Source organism: Rhinoderma darwinii, chromosome 5 (genome assembly GCF_050947455.1).
Source record: "Rhinoderma darwinii isolate aRhiDar2 chromosome 5, aRhiDar2.hap1, whole genome shotgun sequence".
Lineage (NCBI taxonomy): Eukaryota > Metazoa > Chordata > Amphibia > Anura > Rhinodermatidae > Rhinoderma > Rhinoderma darwinii.
This window is the reverse complement of record NC_134691.1, coordinates 254756701-254776538: the sequence shown is the minus strand read 5'-3', so window position 1 is coordinate 254776538 and position 19838 is coordinate 254756701. Positions and strand designations below refer to the sequence as shown.

Below are 19838 nucleotides of genomic sequence, written 5' to 3'. Positions count from 1 at the left end.
GAACAAACAAATCTATATGCCGAGCAGTTCCTGGCTAGTCACCCCACATCGTATTACGCTAGAGGCCAGACGTGGCATCAAACAAGTGCCGCAGAAATTAAAAAATGCTCCTTCTTAATATGGGGCTTCTTAAGGACCACGTTGGGTGCGTGGACCCACTGGCCGTACCGCCTTAACGGTATGGCAGCTGGCCAACAGGACACAGGTCAAAGTCTATAGTTCAAATAGCTGTACTTTTGGCAACTTCGGATAGCAGCAAGACAGGCTCGGATGAGACTTTGGCAGCAGGCAGACACCAGGCGTGGTGTAACAGGACAGGCGTAGTACTTAGCGCAGCACAACTCCAACTCTATACGGCACTTGGTTCGGGATAGCACGGGACAGAGTATACAGGTAGCAGGAACGGGAACACTGGGAACTAGGAAACACTAAGAGACCATTTGCAGAGACAAACATAGGTAAACGACAACACCACTCAGGCAATGCAGGAAGGGGCAGAGCCCTTCTTATAGTCCAGGGTGATCATGGGTAATTTGGCATCAGATTCAGGTGCACGCGCTGGCCCTTTAAGAGTGGGCATGAGCGCGCGCACCCTACGAGACCCGGCTGAGTGAAGCGGAAGTGAGCGCTGGTGTCTCCTGAGGAGGAAATGCGGGTCAGTGCTCACTGATCCATGGCTGCGGCCGTCAGGAGTTGAGTGAACCCGACCACCCGCGGCCATGGGCATTACATTAAGAAATCAACCATACGGTCCTACTAGTCGATCTATGTTTTATACGCTACCCCAATTTACGGCGCTGTAATGCTGAGGACATGCTTTGAGGCAATATTAAGGTTTCTCCATTACAATAATAACAGCCAGCGTACTCCGCCTGGTGACCCCAACGCGGACAGGTTATTTAAAATTTGGCTGCTTATTACACTTCTGAGTGAAACATTTTCAGAAGCATACACCCCAAATAAAAACATTGCCATAGATGAGTCGCTTGTGCTCTTTTTAAAGGAAGGCTACGTTTTAGCCAATATTTGCCAAGCAAAAGGGCAAAATACGGGATAAAAATGTATAAGCTCTGTGAGAGTGAATGTGTCTACGCTCACAGATTTCAAATTTAAATTGAAAAGACTCACAAATCTTCCCAACAGAGCGCCCCCCTGCTAGATAAAGCTGATAACCTTTATATAGACAATTTCTATACTAGCATCCCACTTTTCCAATGTCTATCTGAAAAAAAGACAGTCGTCTGGAGCACAAAATGGAGGAATCAAAAAGGCCTCCCAACAAATCTGGTCGACCAAAAATTGCGACCTGGTGATAGCAGGTCATTGTGTAACGGGACTGTGATGGTGACCAAATTTAGGGGTAAAAAATGTTTTTATCATCACGTCCATTCATGGGGACAGCAGCACCCCTGTTTGAGTAAGAGGGCGTAATGCCACAGCCCTCAAGCCTGTGTGTATATAGGAATATAACCAACACATGGGTGGCGTGGACCTGGTGGATCAAATCCTGCAGCCATACAGCGCAATGAGGAAGTCCCGCGTTTTAGTATAAGAAGACTGCAGTGCACCTCATACAAACAGCGCAGTACAATTCCTTTATTATTTATAGGTCAGGGAACCAAGCAATGTATCTTGAATACCAGGAGAAAGTAATTAAACAATTACTTTTTAAAGACCGAGCAGAAGAGACCGCAAGGACATCCCATAGAGGTGAGGCCAGAAGAATTGTATCAGGGCAGCACTTCCCAAGTGAAGTGCCCCCCACTAAGAAAAAGAGTCGACCATACAAATAATGTTGTATCGGTTATAAAAACGGAATGCGAAAAGACACGAGCTATCAGTGTGACACTTGTCCTGATAAGCCAGGGTTGTGTATCAAGGACAGTTTTCAATCTTGAAATTATTCACTAAATTATTAATTTTATGATTATTCTCTGTTTTTTTTTTACCTCTAGTTGACCTTTCCATTATGACATACAGACAATTTCACCCCTATTTCCATACCATTATCGCCCATTTATGAATTGGGATTATACCTAAAAAAAAAATAAAGAATTAATTATACCCTTAGATGAATAAAGAAGGACAGTGTTTTCTGCTCCATCACATCAGAAAATCTGTGAATAAATTGTGCCTGGAATTAATCTAACTAGGCCCAAAAAGCCCCAAGGCGCTCTTTCAGTTTTATGCGCTCCCGTAATTCCAGCTAAAAAAAAACCTATATGGTCAACATAATCACTATACCCCTAAATGAATATTTCAGGGTGTAGTTTTCAAAATGGGGTCACTTCTGGGGTTATTACATTGTTCTGCTAACTCAAATCCACTGTAAGTGTGGAGCAGGGCCTATAGGTCATTCAAGCTATGACCTGAAAGCAGAGGGTATTCCTTTGCTTTTGAGTCCCATTGTGCTGCCAAACAGCAGATTTCGGCCTAAGTGGGGGTATTTTAGAAGAGAAACAGTGCGAGAAACATTGGAGTACATTTCCTTAGTTTCATGTGCTGAATAAAAAACCAAATGTCCTATAAATGATGCATTTGTGCACCTGTTATGCATTAATTCCACAAAATGTGGCATCAAACTACTTACCACACCTCAATATAAATTCCCTGAAGGGGCGTAGTTTCCAAAATAGGATAACTTTTTGGGGGTTTCCATTGTACTGGCACCTCAGTGGCTCTGTAAACACAACATGGCACCCGAAAACCATTCCAGCATAATCTGTGCTCTGAAATCCAAATGGCGCACTTTCCCTTCTGAGCCCTGCTGTGGGTCCAAACAGCAGTTTATTACCACATATGGAGTATTGCCGTAAATAGGGAGAAATTGCTTTAAAAATGTAGGGGTGCTTTTTCTCCTGTATTCCTTGTAAAAGTTACAAAATGCACAGATTTCACTCTTCACAGACTAATTCCAACGAATTTAGCAAAAAAAAAAAAAAAAAACCTGTGGGGTCAAAATGCTAAATATACCCCTAAAAAATTCCTTGAGGGGTGTAGTTTGCAAAATGGGGTCACTTTTGGGAGATTTCCAGTTTTGATCCCTCCAAGGCATTGCAAACGCGATATGGCACCGAAAACCATTCCAGCAAATTCTGTGCTCTGAAATCCAAATGGTGCTCCTTCTCTTCGGAGCCCTGCCGTGGGTCCAAATAGCAGTTTATTACCACATATGGGGTATTGTCGTAATCAGGATAAAATACCCCTAAATTCCTTGAGGAATGTAGTTTCCAAAGTGGGGTCATTTTTTTTTTTTACCGTTTTGGCACAAGACCTCTTCAAACCTGACATGGTGCCTAAAATATATCCTAATAAAAAGAAGGCCCCAAAGTCCTCTAGGTGCTCCTTTGCTTCTGAGGCCTGTGTTTCAGTCCATTACCACACTAGGGCCACATGTGGGATATTTCTAAAAACTGCAGAATCTGGGCAATAAATATTGAGTTGTATTTCTCGTCTTCACCTCTACTTTGCTTTAATTCCTGTGAAACGCCTAAAGGGTTAGGAGACTTTCTGAATGCGGTTTTGGATACTTTGAGGGGTGCACTTTTTAAAATTGGGTGATGTATGGGGACTCTCTCATATATAAGGCCCTCAAAGCCACTTCAGAACTGAACTGGTCCCTGGAAAAATAGCCTTTCAAAATTTTCTTGAAAATGTGAGAAATTGCTGCTAAAGTTGTAAGCCTTGTACGGTCTTAGAAAAACAAAGGGACATTCAAAAAATTATGCAAACAAAGTAGACATATGGGAAATGTTAACTAGTAACTATTTTGTGTGGTATTACTATGTTTTACAAGCAGATACATTTAAATTTAGAAAACTGCTAATTTTTTCTGTCACGAGAAAACAATCTCCGATTCGCTTAGATAGTTCAAAGCATTCTAAAGTTCTTCTCCCTCTAGTGGTAAAGGGCGTCTCTATTTTTTTTTCCACCACATTATATAACATCCTTGTTACAAAACTGTACATGGTTCCTTCCAGTCACAGCACTAAATATTCCGCAACGCAAGTACAAGAGAAATCTGTCTGCAGAACATTTTTCCTTTAGGCATACGTTGTAATTTTCTGCAGCGTATTCTTACACTGTGGAAATACAAGGCAAATTACACCACTTGCGAGTTCAGCCTTACAAATGCAGATCACGGTGCTGAAAGGGGGCTCCCTTTGTTACTTTCCCACCAGTCCCAGAATTAGGGTTGCCGGGTTTGATGGTTTTATATGGGCAGTAAAAGGACTTGACAAAGGCTTCAGGGCTGTCCAGAAAAAATGCCTGATTGGATATTCCTTATGTATGCCCTAAACAGAAAATTTAATATGCATCAGAAGAAATATGTCACATAGAAGTATGACATTGCGTTGTAGCTTTCAAAAAATAAAAAATTAATATTTAATATCAATTCTTAAGCTCAAAATTGGCTTGTCAGAAGTTTGGATTGGTGGGGGTCTGAGCACGGAGACCCCCACCAATCACTAGAACGAAGCAGCTGAAGCGCTCGTGTGAGCACTCAGCCGCTTCGTGTCTGTTCGGCTTTTTCCGGAAATAAACGTATTGGTGTACGGGCTCAATGGAAAGTCTATGAGCCCGTACTCCGATACATCGGCTTTCCGGAAAAGGCCGAACAGACACGAAGCGGCTGAGTGCTCACACGAGCGCTTCAGCTGCTTCGTTCTAGCAAACGATGGGGGTCTCAGTGCTCGGACCCCCACCAATCCAAACTTCTGACATGTCAGAAGTTTGTCAAACGTTTAGCTACACTTTAAAAAAAATAGACCTTCTAAAGTCACCTTGACAAATATACACGTAGACAGATTAACTACTTTTCAACAAGATCTCTACTGCAGTTTAAAATCTCATTACCTGATATATAAGATTATTGTGTTTTAAGCTGCCTCAAGGAAAACGAAGGCCTAATGTACGCGACAGTGCATTTTTGTCCAAGTGCTATCTGCAATTTTGCTGATAGCACATGAACCCATTTATTTATGGCCCCATGCTCACGACCGTGATGATCAGAAACGAGATCGTAGAAATAAAAAAGACCATATTTAAATGCATCTTTAATGGGGAAAAAGTATATTTATTGCTTTATATGGCATAAAATGAGCATGAACTGCACATATCACATAAGCATAAACACGAAAAATAAGCCATTTTATTTATTATAATACATTCAACTTAACGCAAACATGTGGACTGAAATTGACAGAAAATACACCACGTTCCAAATTATTATGCAAATGTTATTTTTCACTGATTTTCCTAAATAGTCGATGCAAATGACAGTCAGTATAATCTTCAAGCCATCAACCGTTGGAGTATAATGCGAATTTTATTGAACAAATCTAAGATTTTTTTTTATTAGAAGTAAAAAACTCAAAATGCACTGTTTCACATTATTATGCACAACAGAGATCAAAACATTTTAAAGGTTGTAAAGAGAACTAAAATGGTAATTTGTTGAATTTGCAGCATCAGGAGGTCATATTTACAGAAATCAAAAGCTCTTTCAATCAAAAAAAAAAAACTTAGCAGGCCAAGTTACATGTTAACATAGGACCCCCTTCTTTGATATCACCTTCACAATTCTTGCATTCATTGAATTAGTGAGTATTTGGACAGTTTCTGCTTGAATATCTGTGCAGGATGTCAGAATAGCCTCCCAGAGCTTCTGTTTTGATGTGAACTGCCTCACATCCTCAGATATTTCTCAATAGGGTTGAGGTCAGGGGAACATGGGGACCACACCATGAGTTTCTCTCCTTTTATGCCCATAGCAGCCAATGACACAGAGGTATTCTTTGCAGCAGGAGATGGTGCATTGTCATGCATGAAGATAATTTTGCTACGGAAGGCACGGTTCTTCTTTTTGTACCACGGAAGAAAGTGGTCAGTCAAACTCTACGTACTTTGCAGAGGTCATTTTAACACCGTCAGGGACCCTAAAAGGGGCCTACCAGCACTCTCCCCACGATTCCAGCCCAAAACATGACTCCGCCACCTCCTTGCTGACGTCGCAGCCTTGTTGGGACATGGTGGCCATTCAACAACCATCCATTACTCCATCCATCTGAACCATCCAGGGTTGCACGGCACTCATCAGTAAACAACACGGTTTGGAAATGAGTCTTCATGTATTTCTGAGCCCACTGCAACAGTTTGTGCTTGTGAGCATTGTTTAGGGGTGGCCGAATAATAGCTTTATGCACACTTGCAAACCTCTGGAGGATCCTACACCTTGAGGTTCGCGGGACTCCAGAGGCACCAGCGGCTTCAAATACCTGTTTGCTGCTTTGCAATGGCATTTTAGCAGCTGCTCTCCTAATCCTATTAATTTGTCTGGCAGAAACTTTCCTCATTATGCCTTTATCTGAACGAACCCGTCTGTGCTCTGAATCAGCCACAAATCTTTTCACAGTACAATGATCACGCCTAAGTTTTCTTGAAATATCCAATGTTTTCATACCTTGTCCAAGGTATTGCACTATTTCACGCTTTTCGGCAGCAGAGAGATCCTTTTTCTTTCCCATATTGCTTGAAACCTGTGGCCTGCTTAATAATGTGGAACGTACTTCTTAAGTAGTTTTCCTTTGATTGGGCACACCTGGCAAACTAATTATCACAATGACCCAAAGAGCCCTAAGACACAATACCATCCATGAGTTTCATTGAAAAACTAATAATTAAATGATTGACACTTAAATCCAATGTGCATAATAATTTGGAACACAGTGTATAGAACACACAATTCCAATTACTGAATTGTATATTTGTATGGACTAAAATTCATACACTTACATTAAAAGGGTACTTTACTTTTGCAAAATGGCTCTCAACAGATTAGACGTAAATAAATCGCTGTTACCAATATACACTTTATTTTTTCACTTCTAATTTCTCAATTGTTGTAGCAATGTAAATTTAATAGTAAGCGGTCATGTACGTGGCAATTCCATGTGCACAGACCCTATACAGAGCATAGCTGTACCAGAGGTGTCAAAAATTTATTTTGTGCGAGTTGAAAGTCAGAAACTATAAGAAATAGAAAGCACTTCAGAAATATTGTAGGTAATGAAAGTCCTGGAATCAGCTTAACACGCAAAACATTGTCACACATATGGATAAACTTTTTTCCAGAAGATGAATAAAAATGTATTCATGAATTATTCCATAGTTGTTTATTGGCTAAACATATGGCAATTGTCCTTTTTAGCATACATTTATGTGAAATTGTTTTTTGTTTTTTTTTTCAGTTTAGAGATCAGAGTACCCTTGTTTATGCCGGGGGAGGAAAAAAAAAAAAAAAAAAGTAGATGTGCAATATTGTTTTTTTTAGTCTTCAAACTCAAAATGTTTTTTTCCAAAAATGGGAATGGATTCCCCCATGGGACAGATTAGCTTACCTTCTTATTTTTTTTTGTGCTAATAAACAACAACAAGAACAGATCCCATCAGAAAGAGACTCCTAAAAGGGGTTGTCCGCTTTCAGCAAATAACTTTAAATGATACGAAAAAATTAAATTAATTGAATTTTTCAATATACTTTCTGTTTTAATGCTATATAGGTTTCAAGATCTCTGCTTGTTGTTATTCAGTAGGAACATTCGTTTTTTTACTTCCAGTGGATACAATTCTTTCTAAATCACACAGGTGCTGGGATCGTTATAAGAGACACAGCTCTGATACACATACTGTAACGAGCCATACACCTGTGTGTCCATCAGCTGACCACGGACAGAATTTTGTCCACTGGAAGCAAACAACGCATGTTTCTATTGTATAACAGAAAGCAGAGATCTTGAAAATCATGAGAAAGTACTACAGGAAGTATGCAGGAAAATGATGACTTATTTATACAAAATAAACAAAACATTAAGTTGCTGAAACCGGACTACCCCTTTAATGTAATAGCCTGCACATACTGCAATATGAAAATATATACAGAGCTATTGCACATAAGGTTATATGGTGCCGTCAAACGGAGAGCCTTCGTCTGTAACCAGATTGGTTAATGTCACAAGTAATAATTAGAGATGGCAGAGTTCCGAACACCAGAATGAATTTCAGCGCTTCACTTAATTGCCAATGAAGATTATTAATGAGGTATAATTGAAAAAAAAAAGCACGTGTGCGCCACCATAGTGAACACAGGCAACTACAACTAGTGCTGCGCATGTCCTCACGCGGGAGCGCCAAGCGCAGTTACTATTGGTTATATCGCTCCTCATTTTTCTGCCTGGATCATGCTTGTCCTACCCTTTTTCTCCTATGGCTTAAACTAAGAAGGAAAAAAAAAAACAACTAAGTTGGCAAACACAATGTAAGTCTTTACTTCATATACCAAACATCTTACAAGCAGTCACAGCGTAGGCCTCATGCACACGACCGTATTTTTTTCCCTCCCGTAAATACTGGCGTAAATATGGGTCCGGTGTCACACGTATTCGACCCGTTTTGCACCAGTATTTACGGACCCGTGCCCGTAAATACGGTTCCGGTGTCACCAGTATTCCAGCCGTATTTATGGGCACGTTTTCGATGCAAAATTGCACTGCACTAATCGGCAGCCCCTTCTCTCTATCAGTGCAGGATAGAGAGAAGGGAAAGCCCTTTCCGAGGTAAAAGTAATTCATACTTACCCCGGCCGTTGTCTTGGTGGCGCATCCCTCTTGACATCCAGCCCGACATCCCTGGATGACGCGGCAGTCCATGTGACCGCTGCAGCATGTGATTGGCTGCAGCGGTAACATGGGCTGAAATGTCATCCAGGGATGTCGGGCCGGATGTCGAGAGGGAAGCGTCACCAAGGCAACGGCCGGGAGACCGGACTGGAGGAAGCAGGAAGTTCTCGGTAAGTATGAACGTCTTTTTTTTTTTTACAGGTTGCTCTATATTCTGATCGGAATTCACTGTCCAGGGTGCTGAAAGAGTTACTGCCGATCAGTTAACTCTTTCAGCACCCTGGACAGTGACTATTTACGGACGTCGCCTAGCAACGCTGCCGTAATGACGGGTGCACACATGTAGCCACCCGTCATTACGGGAGCTCCATAGACTTTTATAGGCTGCCCGTGCCGTTATTACGGCCTGAAATAGGACATGTTCTATCTTTTTCAACGGCACGGGCACCTTCCCGTAAGAAAACGGGAAGGTACCCGTGGCCAATAGAAGTCTATGAGCCCGTTATATGAGTTAAGTCTATTTTTCCCACCCTACTGCTCTTCATAAATTGAACTGAATTTTAAAAAAAAAATAAACAAAAAAATATTTCTAGTAGTTTAATAATGTAATTACTTGGATGACTTCTATGCTGGTATCAAGGCACTGTAAGAAGTTCTGTAAAATGTGATGACCATCAGTCCAGCGGTTTATATGGGTGAATTCGTTGTCACCAGGATTGACACATTCGTGCTTAAACATCTTGTGGTCCAGCATGAACCGCTTATTGTGTACACATTAAGCCCTTATAACGGCTAGGGCGACCAATTATCTTATCAAAATGACAGTCTGGCTTTTACTTTCATACTGCTTTTATCTTCTGGAGATCTAATGTATTTTAGATCACGATAAAAAAAATATTTTTTTTTTTAAAAATTCAGTGTATTAGTGAAATTCAGTTAAGCTAGGAACTTTCCTGCTCAACCACTCACATCAGTCTGATCACCCTCCGCATCCCATTTCAGAGACGTCCTTACGTCTGTATGTGATCTATAGGACGTGAGCCTAAGGCCCCATGCACACGACCGTAGAATTTGTCCGTAATTGTAGAACATAATTATGGACCAATTCACTTCTATTGACCATGGACACCTTCCCCGTATATTTGCTGGAAGGTGCCCGGGCCGTAAAAAGCCTCTGCAAAGTATAGAACATGTCCTATCTTTTGCTTTTTACGTTCCGTGCTCCCATACTTTGTATGAGAGCACTGGCCAAAATGCACGTGGCCGCAGGCCGTGCCCATAATCGCGGACCATGATTACAGGCATGACAGTGTGCATGAGGCCTAAAGTGGTAGCCTCAACCCTGGATAGGAAAATGTGCAAGTCTGTGCTGTCGCCCCGAACGCACAATACAGCTTAAGGCCCCATGCACACGACCGTAGAATCGTCCGTAATATAAAATGGCGGCTGACGGAACTCATGAGATGATAATTACACTAGTGCAGCTAAAGGAAACATTCAATTGTAGCTTTCATCTGAGCAACGTTTCCATATTAAACAATAGTGAGGCAACACAATTTGCAAGGAAAAATATATTTCAAGACTTCTAGCAGTCTGCGGCTGCTAATAATGTGCAGATATACAGAACATATAGACACACTAAAAGCTTTTATTAGGCCCCATATACACTACCGTATAATTTGTTCGTAATTGCGTACCGTAATTAGGGTCCGCAATTACGGACCAATTTACTTCTATTGGCCACAGACACCTACCCGTATATCTACGGGAAGTTGTCTGGGCCGTAGAAAGCCGTCTTTCCGATAGGACACGTCAAATCTTTTGCTTTTTACGGACTGTGCTCCCAAACTTTTTATTGGAGCACGTGCCGAAAATGCGGGTGGCTGTCCGCGCCTGCAATCACAGACAGTGATTACGGGCACGGCCGTGTACACGGCACCTTAGGCTGGATTCAAACAGCATTTTGTTGCATTGTTTGTGGTGTTTTAGCACTCCAGAGTTTGTATGTGGTTTCCTCTGGCATTTTTTCCCATAGGTTTCTCCAAGGGACTTCTAAAACGGCAGGAAAAAAAAAAGCAAGCATGGTTATAATATTTCAAAAGAAAAAAAAAAAAAAAAAAAACGCCACCAAAAGCACTATGAAAATGACTATAAAGTCATTCCGTTTTTTTTCAAGCGAAAAAAATAAATAGTGTGTGTAAAGTAGGCTTTAAAGAGGGTGTCCGGTTTATAAAACAATTTCAAGTTCTGAGTTAATAGAAGATTTCACCATTCAAGACCCTCATCTATTAACTAGAGCAGCTACCAAATAACGTACCCTGCTCTGGAAGACCAAGCACGTTTTTGTATTACACGGCCAGGTCTTTCTTCATTTGCCCTATGGGGGCGTTGCAGGGGGAACTGAACACTTCCTGCCGTGTTCCCTTGCAGAATACAGCTGATTATTAGGGGGCACATAAGGGCACTGTCCCCCATCAGGTGAACGCTTCTAATAAAAAAGGAATAGTCCATAGTTGACAACCCCTTTAAAGTATAGGTCTTATAGTTAGAATAGGACAAGAAGAGAAGCACAAAACAGGCCAAAGCAGCCAGTAGAGGGAACCATTGAAGGATTATGTAATACAGATGACACCCCCATTACAATGTAGAAATGAGGGGATTGGGCAAGTGCCAACACATTAGGTGAAAGTGGAAATTCAGTTTAACCCAGATTGTTTCTTTAAAGGCACTAAAAATCTCCATGATAAAGGCCGCGAAAATGAGCACCGATCATTGAGACAGCTCGATAGCTTTCACAAGAAGCCATGATTGGTAATGTATGGGGACGAACGATCTTTACTACAATTGTTCTTCCCCATACATTTCCATCATGTCGGCAGCACTTCTCCGTTTACACAAGGAGTTGTGGTGCCAACTAGCGACCATTTTATTGGCCACATAAACGAGCATATCTGCTGATGAACGAGCGTTTGCCTGTTCATCGGCTGATCGTTGCTGTTTACAAAGGGCAACGATCGAGAAGGAGTGTCGATATGAACGCTCGTTTGCCCAATCATTGGCACATGTAAAAAGGCCTTTATAATCTGAAAAAAAAGGTGAGTCTCCTTTTCATCAGGCACATTATTAGGTTACTTTTTTAAATCCCATTGTTTCCTCGACAACTCTAAAGTCAGATTTGATGTTTTATAATCTTGTATGTCCATGTAGGACATAACTGAAGTGGGTTAGGTTTTGTTACTTAAAAATCAGGGTCCACAAAATGTTGGCAAGTAGCACAAGAGGTAAAAGCAAAAACTCCTGAGAATGCCTACCTCAGAACTCACAAATACAATCCTTCAAGCTAGACATAATTCAGCAAATATAATTTTGAGAAATTACGCCTTTAGGAAGCACCCTTTTCTAAAAGGCAAGCAAAATTTTTCATTCTGGTAAGGAAACCGACCTAGATGTTTGAGCTCTTCTGGCAGCCGTATTCGACCCATGTTTGAGGTAACAGGTCTTGCCGTTTTAGGCTCAGTGTTGACAATGTCGTTTTATTTTTTCAGCCAAATCAATGCAGTGTGCGATGCGCTTCTTCTCCGCTGCTAGCTCCTCCTTGGATACCTGTCCCAGAAGTTTACGTGCAAACAGGTTCTGATCCTGCATAAATGGCCCTACAGCAGCTCTAGGGGCTGGTGGTAAGGTGTCCAGGATACCAGACTTAAATGTAAATTTAACTTTTTTCTCACGCTTCGAGCCTGGACCCCTTTCTTCAATCCAAGTTAGTGGTCTAAAACAATTAAAAGCACATTTGTATTAAAAATAAATATATAAATAATAATTCAAAAATGACTTAATACTTAAGCTTTCATCCAAAAAATTGACAAAAGAAATGCCATACCCCATAAAAGTTGTGTATTTTTTAAAAATATTAAATATATCAAAAATTTTCATTTCGCACAAGAAAAGTAAAAACACCATAAACAAAGAGAAAATAATCTAGACAATGGTAAGTCCTTTCCCGTTGACTTAAAACCCCCTGCAGCGTGGCTCACCAAAGGAGTGCTGAGTTATGACCATATGCTCTTGCTACAATCCGACATTAACAATATTACAGACATATCCTACAGTGCATTCGGAAAGTCTTCAGACTCTTTCACTTTTTGTTATGTTGGGGCCTTGTACTAATATAAAAAAAACTTCATGTTTTTCCCCATCATTTTGCACTCAATTCCCCGTAAAATAAAGTGAACACAGAATTTTTGAAATTTTTGCAAATTTATTAAAGATGAAAAAAAACTTAGTCTTAAAAATGTAAAAGTCTGAACCATCAAAATATAATATTATTTATCTCACGCAGCGAACATCGTAAAAAAGAAAAATGCCAGAATTGCCGTTTTCTTAAGTCACCTAATCTATAAAAAAAAAAAAAAAAAAATTGAATAAAAAATAAAAGATCAAAAAGTTGTATGTACCAATAAAAACTGCGGCTCGCCTGCAAAAAATAAGCTCTTTCACAACTCCATCGAAGGAAAAACAAGAAAAATTATGTGTCTCCGAATATTCCCACATGGAATAATTTTTTTCTACAAATTGTTTTTGTTTTGTAAAACAAAGAAAACTATAAAAAATTTCCGTTACACGTCATTATAGGCACACTGAATGCCGTAAATACGGAACCCAAAAAACAATGGAAGAATTGCTGTATTTTTTCCATTCCACCCCATAAACTAATTTTTAAAGTTTCTCAGTACATAATATGGTTCATTAAATAGCACCATTAAAAAATACAACTTGTTCTGCAAAAAACAAGCCCTTATACCGCTATGCTGACAGAAAAATAAAGAAGTTATAGCTCTTGGAAGATGGAGGAAAAAAATTAAACCAGGTTTGGTATATAAGTGGTTAAATGGGACCCGTTACCTCTTCTAACACGTCTGTTTTAGTTTACTCATATTCCCCATGAAACAATCATTCTGGAGCATCTTTTCTTAGGACTCTGTTGTGCCGTTCCTGTTATTCCTCCTAGAAATTTATGAATAAATTGACAATTGGGTGTTCCCATTTCCTTTATCAAAGGGGCTTTCCCTACACCGTCTGACTCTGTCGGCATCGTCAGTCTGTGTAAGGTCACACTCCCAACTGGTAACGCCGAGTTGCCAATTTACGACACAACGTAGAGTTCTGAGTAAAGATGCTCCAGAATTATTATTTAATGGGGAATACAATTATTTACTAAGACAGACATGTCAGGTAAGCAGACACATCCTCTCTAAACCTATTGAGTGCAAGTGATGGATATTTATAATGACCGGACACCGACCTGTTGCGTGTAGTAGTGAAATGTGCAGTCAGCTTGCAGTACTTTTCCTCTATATTCTCTTCTATCCTGGCTGAGGTAACAGCTAAACTTCCAAAAAGATCAACCAGCCAAGATACCCGGGCAATGCCACTAAAAGAAGGGAACCCAGATTTCTGTTCATCCAGAGGTCCACCTAAACAGATTATTAACAAATGAATCAAACAAATCATTTCCACAATCCCTTTGCTGCTCTGCCAGACATTATTAAAGGGACACTTCAATCAGAAAGGGGTATTTTTTTTAAACCTCAAAAGTCATGGAAAGCAATTATTTTTTTTAATTTTGTCTGTTTTTATTTCGGCAGTACTATGAAATGCAAAATATTGTACTTCGCTTACAGTATTTGCAAAGGGTTAAATCTCCTGAATGGCCGGGCAGACTAATGTCAGTTTACTGCTGCTGTAAGAAGAGCTTATCTGCAACGTAATCCTCATTAGAATAGTAGATGGAGGATTGGAACGACAGATGACAGCTTTATTGATAGGCCAAAATAAAGATGACCTAGACAGACAGGGGCAATCACAGGTGGAATATAAATAAAAAAAATGTTTACGAATCTGCATAGCATAGTGTAAAGGTCCTTTTACAGTGGAAGATTTCTTCCGGTAAACGACCAATGATCGAAAATCTAGCACGTCAATTGGTGTTCTTTTAGCTCCTTTTACATAGATCATTGCATTGTATGGGGTTCGAACGAGATCATTAATTTCCATACAGTTTGCATCTCATTTCACAAAAACCAACTACTCTTTTTCGTGAAAAAAAAAAACGAAAAACGAAACAAAAAAAAACAAACACCACAAACAATTGTCACATATAGCTGGTTAATGTTAATAAACAAAAAATGTTGTTGGACGTGCTTCTTTAGCGGTATTTCAATATTGGAAAGTTCAAGCAAGGTTTTTCCTACACCTTGGCAACACGTAATTTCATATTTCTACTGTAAATGAGAAAAAAGATGCATTAACCTTGTGTTAGGAAAACGGTGAATTTCTAAAGTAGCGCAGCAGTGATTTATAAATTATCTAAAAGACTTTTCATGAAAGCGCACCTTCTATTCCATTCTCCATCAATCATTGTTAAACAAAATAAGTGCAAAACATAAAAGTAGCATAATAGAAACAAGGTCCTAACGCTAACATCTACAGAGGATTATGCGGACTTCAATGTAAATCAAAATTTGTTCAAGCAGAATTTTTGTCAAGCAGAATTAAAAAAGAACCAGATCAGAACAGTGGTTCGGTAGAAATAGAACATTGAATAGTAAAGGAGGAGAGAGGAGGAGAAGAAAGAGAGGAAGGAAAAGGGGCAAGGGGGAAGTGGGAGAGAGAAAATAAGAGAATATAAAAATTGGCATTTCCATTTCGGAGGGGGAGATAATAGGCTAATGATTTGGTTATCATAAAAACTGAAATTGAGAGGATATACCGGATTCATGGAAGCCATAACTTTTCAAATTTAGTGTTGGAGTCAAGGAGAGAATGGACTGGTAAGACTTTCATTAATACAGCTATTATCGAGTCTAGATTTTATTTTACGGAAGGGAACAAAGCCTTTTTTCCCAGGAGTGTGCGATTGTCTGTTTAGTGGCTTAGAGAATAAAAGTAAGTAATTTAAATTGCATAAGTTAATAGGAAATGGAGCAATGCTACTTTGGGGGTCTTTGGGATTTTAAATGCCATTTCCATAGTTGTAACGTTAATGGAGCAATGAGAAACGGAGTCCCATATGGAACGCCAGTCAGCTGTATGAATGGTTGTACCTAGATCCTGATGCCATTTGTTAAAGTATGCGTGTGGGGAAGTAGTAGGGTGAGCCAAAATGTATTGAGAAAGAAGGGAAATGAGGCCTTTAAAGTTGGGGCTGGAGTCGCAGATCCTCTCGAAAGGGGAGAAAGATTTGAAAATTGCATGGGTTTCTGTGTACAGGGGAGATACAAATTCTAAGATGAAGATATTGGAATATTTCACTACTTGGGGCGTTTTTGGCGGTTTGTATCACTTCAAAGAAGTGGATCTGTAAGTGGGATGGGGAAGTGGCATATTTTATGGAGTCTATTAGACCACCAGCGAAAGGATGCAGAATTTTCAGAACCTAGGGAGAAAAAGTTTTTTCCCCCAGAGTGAGTAGTTTGGAGAAATATTCACAGAAATATTTTAGATTCCAAACCGTAAGAGTGCTGTAGGCTCGGACTCAAGGATTGGGCAAAGAGGAGTTTGAAGCCACAGTATGGATTGGAAGGGGGTGGACATCAGGATAATCCAGACATACCCACATAGGCAAGTGTGAGTGGTTATAAATTGCAGTCAGCTGTGGTGGATGCTTGATAATATTGACAAGCTACAATCGCCACCCCCCATCCGCTTTGGCGGTAAAGAGGGTATGTCTGGATATGCGAGGCCTGGTGCTGTGTCATATAAAGGACATGAATTAATTTTGGATGAGTTTAAGGAACAGATCTATTCGTTTTGGGAGTAATGCCGTTTAATACCACTATTACATTTTCTAATATGCCTGATAAGATGACAAGGCTCAGCTTTTTCCTGTACAAAAGGGCACTGATCTGACAATCAATAAGAGCCAAAAATAGATGAGCCCTTAAAGGGGACAGCAGGCCGCTGAAGTTTCAATAAGCATGAATGACGGGAAAGGGGAACGTTGCTGTGTAGAAAGAAACAAATGGGGTTAGCACAGACTTATAAGGTATATTAGGAAACCGCTCCAAATTATTTAAGCTGCATCTAGCTTTCCGTACATACAGTTCAACTCCTCATCAATTTCAAGTTTTCTGCTTTCTGTCAGTGAATGAGAACACTTGTTTTCATTCAGAGGCTGCGAACTAGTACAGCTCACAGCTGAAAATTGTATCCAGTCTAGGTAATGCCCTCTTGCATTTTTATGGCATATTTAGTAATGTCATAAATCTGTTTAAAGACCCTTTTAAAAACAAGTTTTTATTACCAGTGAAATGAAGGACCCCCTCCACCAGTTCCTTCCCCTCGACTTCTTTTTTCAGCTGCTTGAACTCTTCTGTAAGAAGCTCAATATGCTCCACATGTAAGACTTTACCTGCAGTATACAGTAAATGGAAAGCAAGTTAAACACAGTTACCAGTTGTATCCATAAGAAAAAAAAATGTATATCACATAGACCTGTTAATCTTAAAGCGTGAACAGGACAGATTAATTGCTAAACATATATTTGTAGTCATTTAAGACCAGAAAGCGTCGGCCTATTGTGACGCTCAGTGGTCAATATGAAAACTGCAAGATGTCAGGACCCATCACAGGACTAATGGTATTGAGGAATATAAATCAAGAGAGAAGAATGATTAAGCTGATCCACAGAAATTATGGGACATCCTTTAAGGGATCAGAAGGTACTTTTCTTTACTGTGTAGCAAAACTGGCTACAATTTCCCAGCGGGTTATGCTTCGTCTTACTCTGGAACCGACAACTAGGTCTAGTAAATAAAGTACTGGAAAAAATATATTATCGTGTGTGCATTCTTCTAGAAAGGCCTTTCCCACTAAAATAAAACACACATAAGTCCTTCAGAAATCAAGTCATCTATAGGGTTAAGAACTTGTTATTTTAATTTGTCACTCTGGAAAAGGCAGATGACTACCAATACGGCCACTAGTCCCAGGTTTCCTAAACTCCTTCACTGCGTATACAGTACATACTGGACTAGTGTAATTCCGGAGTCTGGGAAAGCTGGGTCACAACCCCTGTGGGAGCTCTAATGTGGACATACCAGCTGTTACTGCACCTCTAAATGGCAGCCATATAGAAGCAGGACTACCATAAGTACCCAGTTTTAAAATATTTGATGTTCAAGGTGTTGTCTAGTTTAGAAAACCTATTTTCATATAACCTATAAAGGGAATTTGGAGTTAATTGAGGGGGGTCCCCTGTTCAGGAGCCTCATCACTTTTACAGTGGAGAGCGATTAAAAATAGCATATTTCTCGCTCTGGAGGACTTGTCCTGCAATACACAGACAAAACATTGATATGAATGTGTAATGCTTAATTTCCCCTGTGGGGGTCAATCAGCTGCTTTAAAGGCCAGCAGGCTATTGTCGTGTATTAAAAGAGGCATGGACTCGTGGGACAGGGATGTAATATTACCACTTTACAAAGCATTAGTGAGGCCTCATCTAGAATATGCAGTCTAGTTCTGGGCTCCAGTTCATAAAAAGGATGCCCTGGAGTTGGAAAAAATACAAAGAAGAGCAACGAAGCTAATAAGGGGCATGGAGAATCTACGTTATGAGGAAAGATTAAAGGAACGAAGCCTATTTAGCCTTGAAAAAAGACGACTAAGGGGGGACATGATTAATTTATATACATATATTAATGGCACATACAAAAAATAAGGTGAAATCCTGTTCCTTGTAAAACCCCCTCAACAAAACAAGGGGCACTCCCTCCGTCTGGAGAAAAAAAAGGTTCAACCTGCAGAGGCGACAAGGCTTCTTTACAGTGAGAACTGTGAATCTATGGAATAGCCTACCGCAGGAGCTGGTCACAGCAGGGACAGTAGATGGCTTTAAAAAAGGCTTAGATAATTTCCTAGAACAAAAAAGCTCCTATGTGTAGAAATTTTTTACTTCCCCTTTCCCATCCTTGGTTGAACTTGATGGACATGTGTCTTTTTTCAACCATACAAACTATGTAACTATGTGGTGCTGCAGGGAAACTGAACTTACAGCCACGATTCCCCACGGATTTAAGCAGGAATTCCCAAGCAGGGGGGCACTTTGTGATCAAATTATTGTCAAAGGTCCATTCTAACAAGTAGGGATTCTCCGAAGCAGACCACACCTTAAACAGGTGGATTTACACAGGCAGATATCGCCCGTGTTTACCACTTTCAAAACAAGAGGTGATCGAAAATACAGCTTATCTAACAGAGCAATGAACGCTTAGTATGGGGACGAACGATTGCTATGATCACTCGTCCCCATGCATTTCATCATGTGCTGCCGACAACAATGATATTTTGTGAATAGTTGAAGGAGCGTTTCCTGGTTTATCGGCTGATTGTTGCCCTGTTTACACAGGGCAATGATCAGGAAGGAGCGTTCATACGAATGGTAGTTTGTCCGATCACTGGCCTGTGTAAAAGGGCCTTAAGGAAGGTGTCAGGATTTTTTTTTTATTATATTGCTTTTAATATAATGTCAACTAAATTTTATTTATTTGTGTTGTCACTTTCTACTTTTTAAATGTATTCATACTTTTACTTCTCTATGGGGGCTGCCATTTTTTTTCATCTCTGTATGTGTCGATTAACGACACATACAGATGGAATACGTCAGCTACAGGGCATAGGGCACAATGAACGTGAGCCGTTCATTGCTTCTGATATCTGGCTCTGTCCTGCGCAGACTCAGGTCAGAGTCACACAGCAGGGAAGCCGGTTTGTAGGGAGATAGCAGGTGCCATTATGAAGACCAGGGGCACTGCAGGTAAGGTGTGTGTCTGTCTGTCCCTCTCTCTCTCACACAGACCCCCGCTCTCGTGACCCTCAACGGGCCCCCCTTCCCAACGCCCCCCCTGTTGCTAGATGTATTGTCAGTGTGGACGGTGTGCGGAGCTAAGCTTGTCAGATGTAGTAGAGCTGAGTGTGTGTATGTAGTAGTGCTGAGTGTGAGATGTATTGTCAGTGTGGACGGTGTGCGGACTGTGAGGAGGTGAGGTATCTGTCAGCAGGAGGTCGGGGAGGAGACTGTCAGCAGCAGATGGTTATTCCTATCACAGAGTGGTGTGACAGTTTCCTCTACTGCGGAGGAGACGGTCAGCAAGATTGTAT

The 19838-nt window shown here is 40.4% G+C and overlaps 1 protein-coding gene across 1 annotated transcript in view; it reads right to left on the bottom strand.

Annotated features, from left to right (window-relative positions):
• Positions 1 to 8756: 8756 nt before the first annotated feature.
• BLVRA (biliverdin reductase A) overlaps positions 8757 to 19838 on the bottom strand; it is a 34890-nt gene continuing 23808 nt past the window's right edge. The window contains exons 7-9 of the mRNA XM_075827055.1: positions 16981 to 17088; positions 13981 to 14152; positions 8757 to 12447 (exon numbers count right to left, since the gene is read on the bottom strand). Coding sequence (XP_075683170.1) covers positions 12192 to 12447; positions 13981 to 14152; positions 16981 to 17088 — 536 coding nt within the window. The 3' untranslated portion in view covers positions 8757 to 12191. The remainder of the gene's footprint in view (positions 12448 to 13980; positions 14153 to 16980; positions 17089 to 19838) is intronic.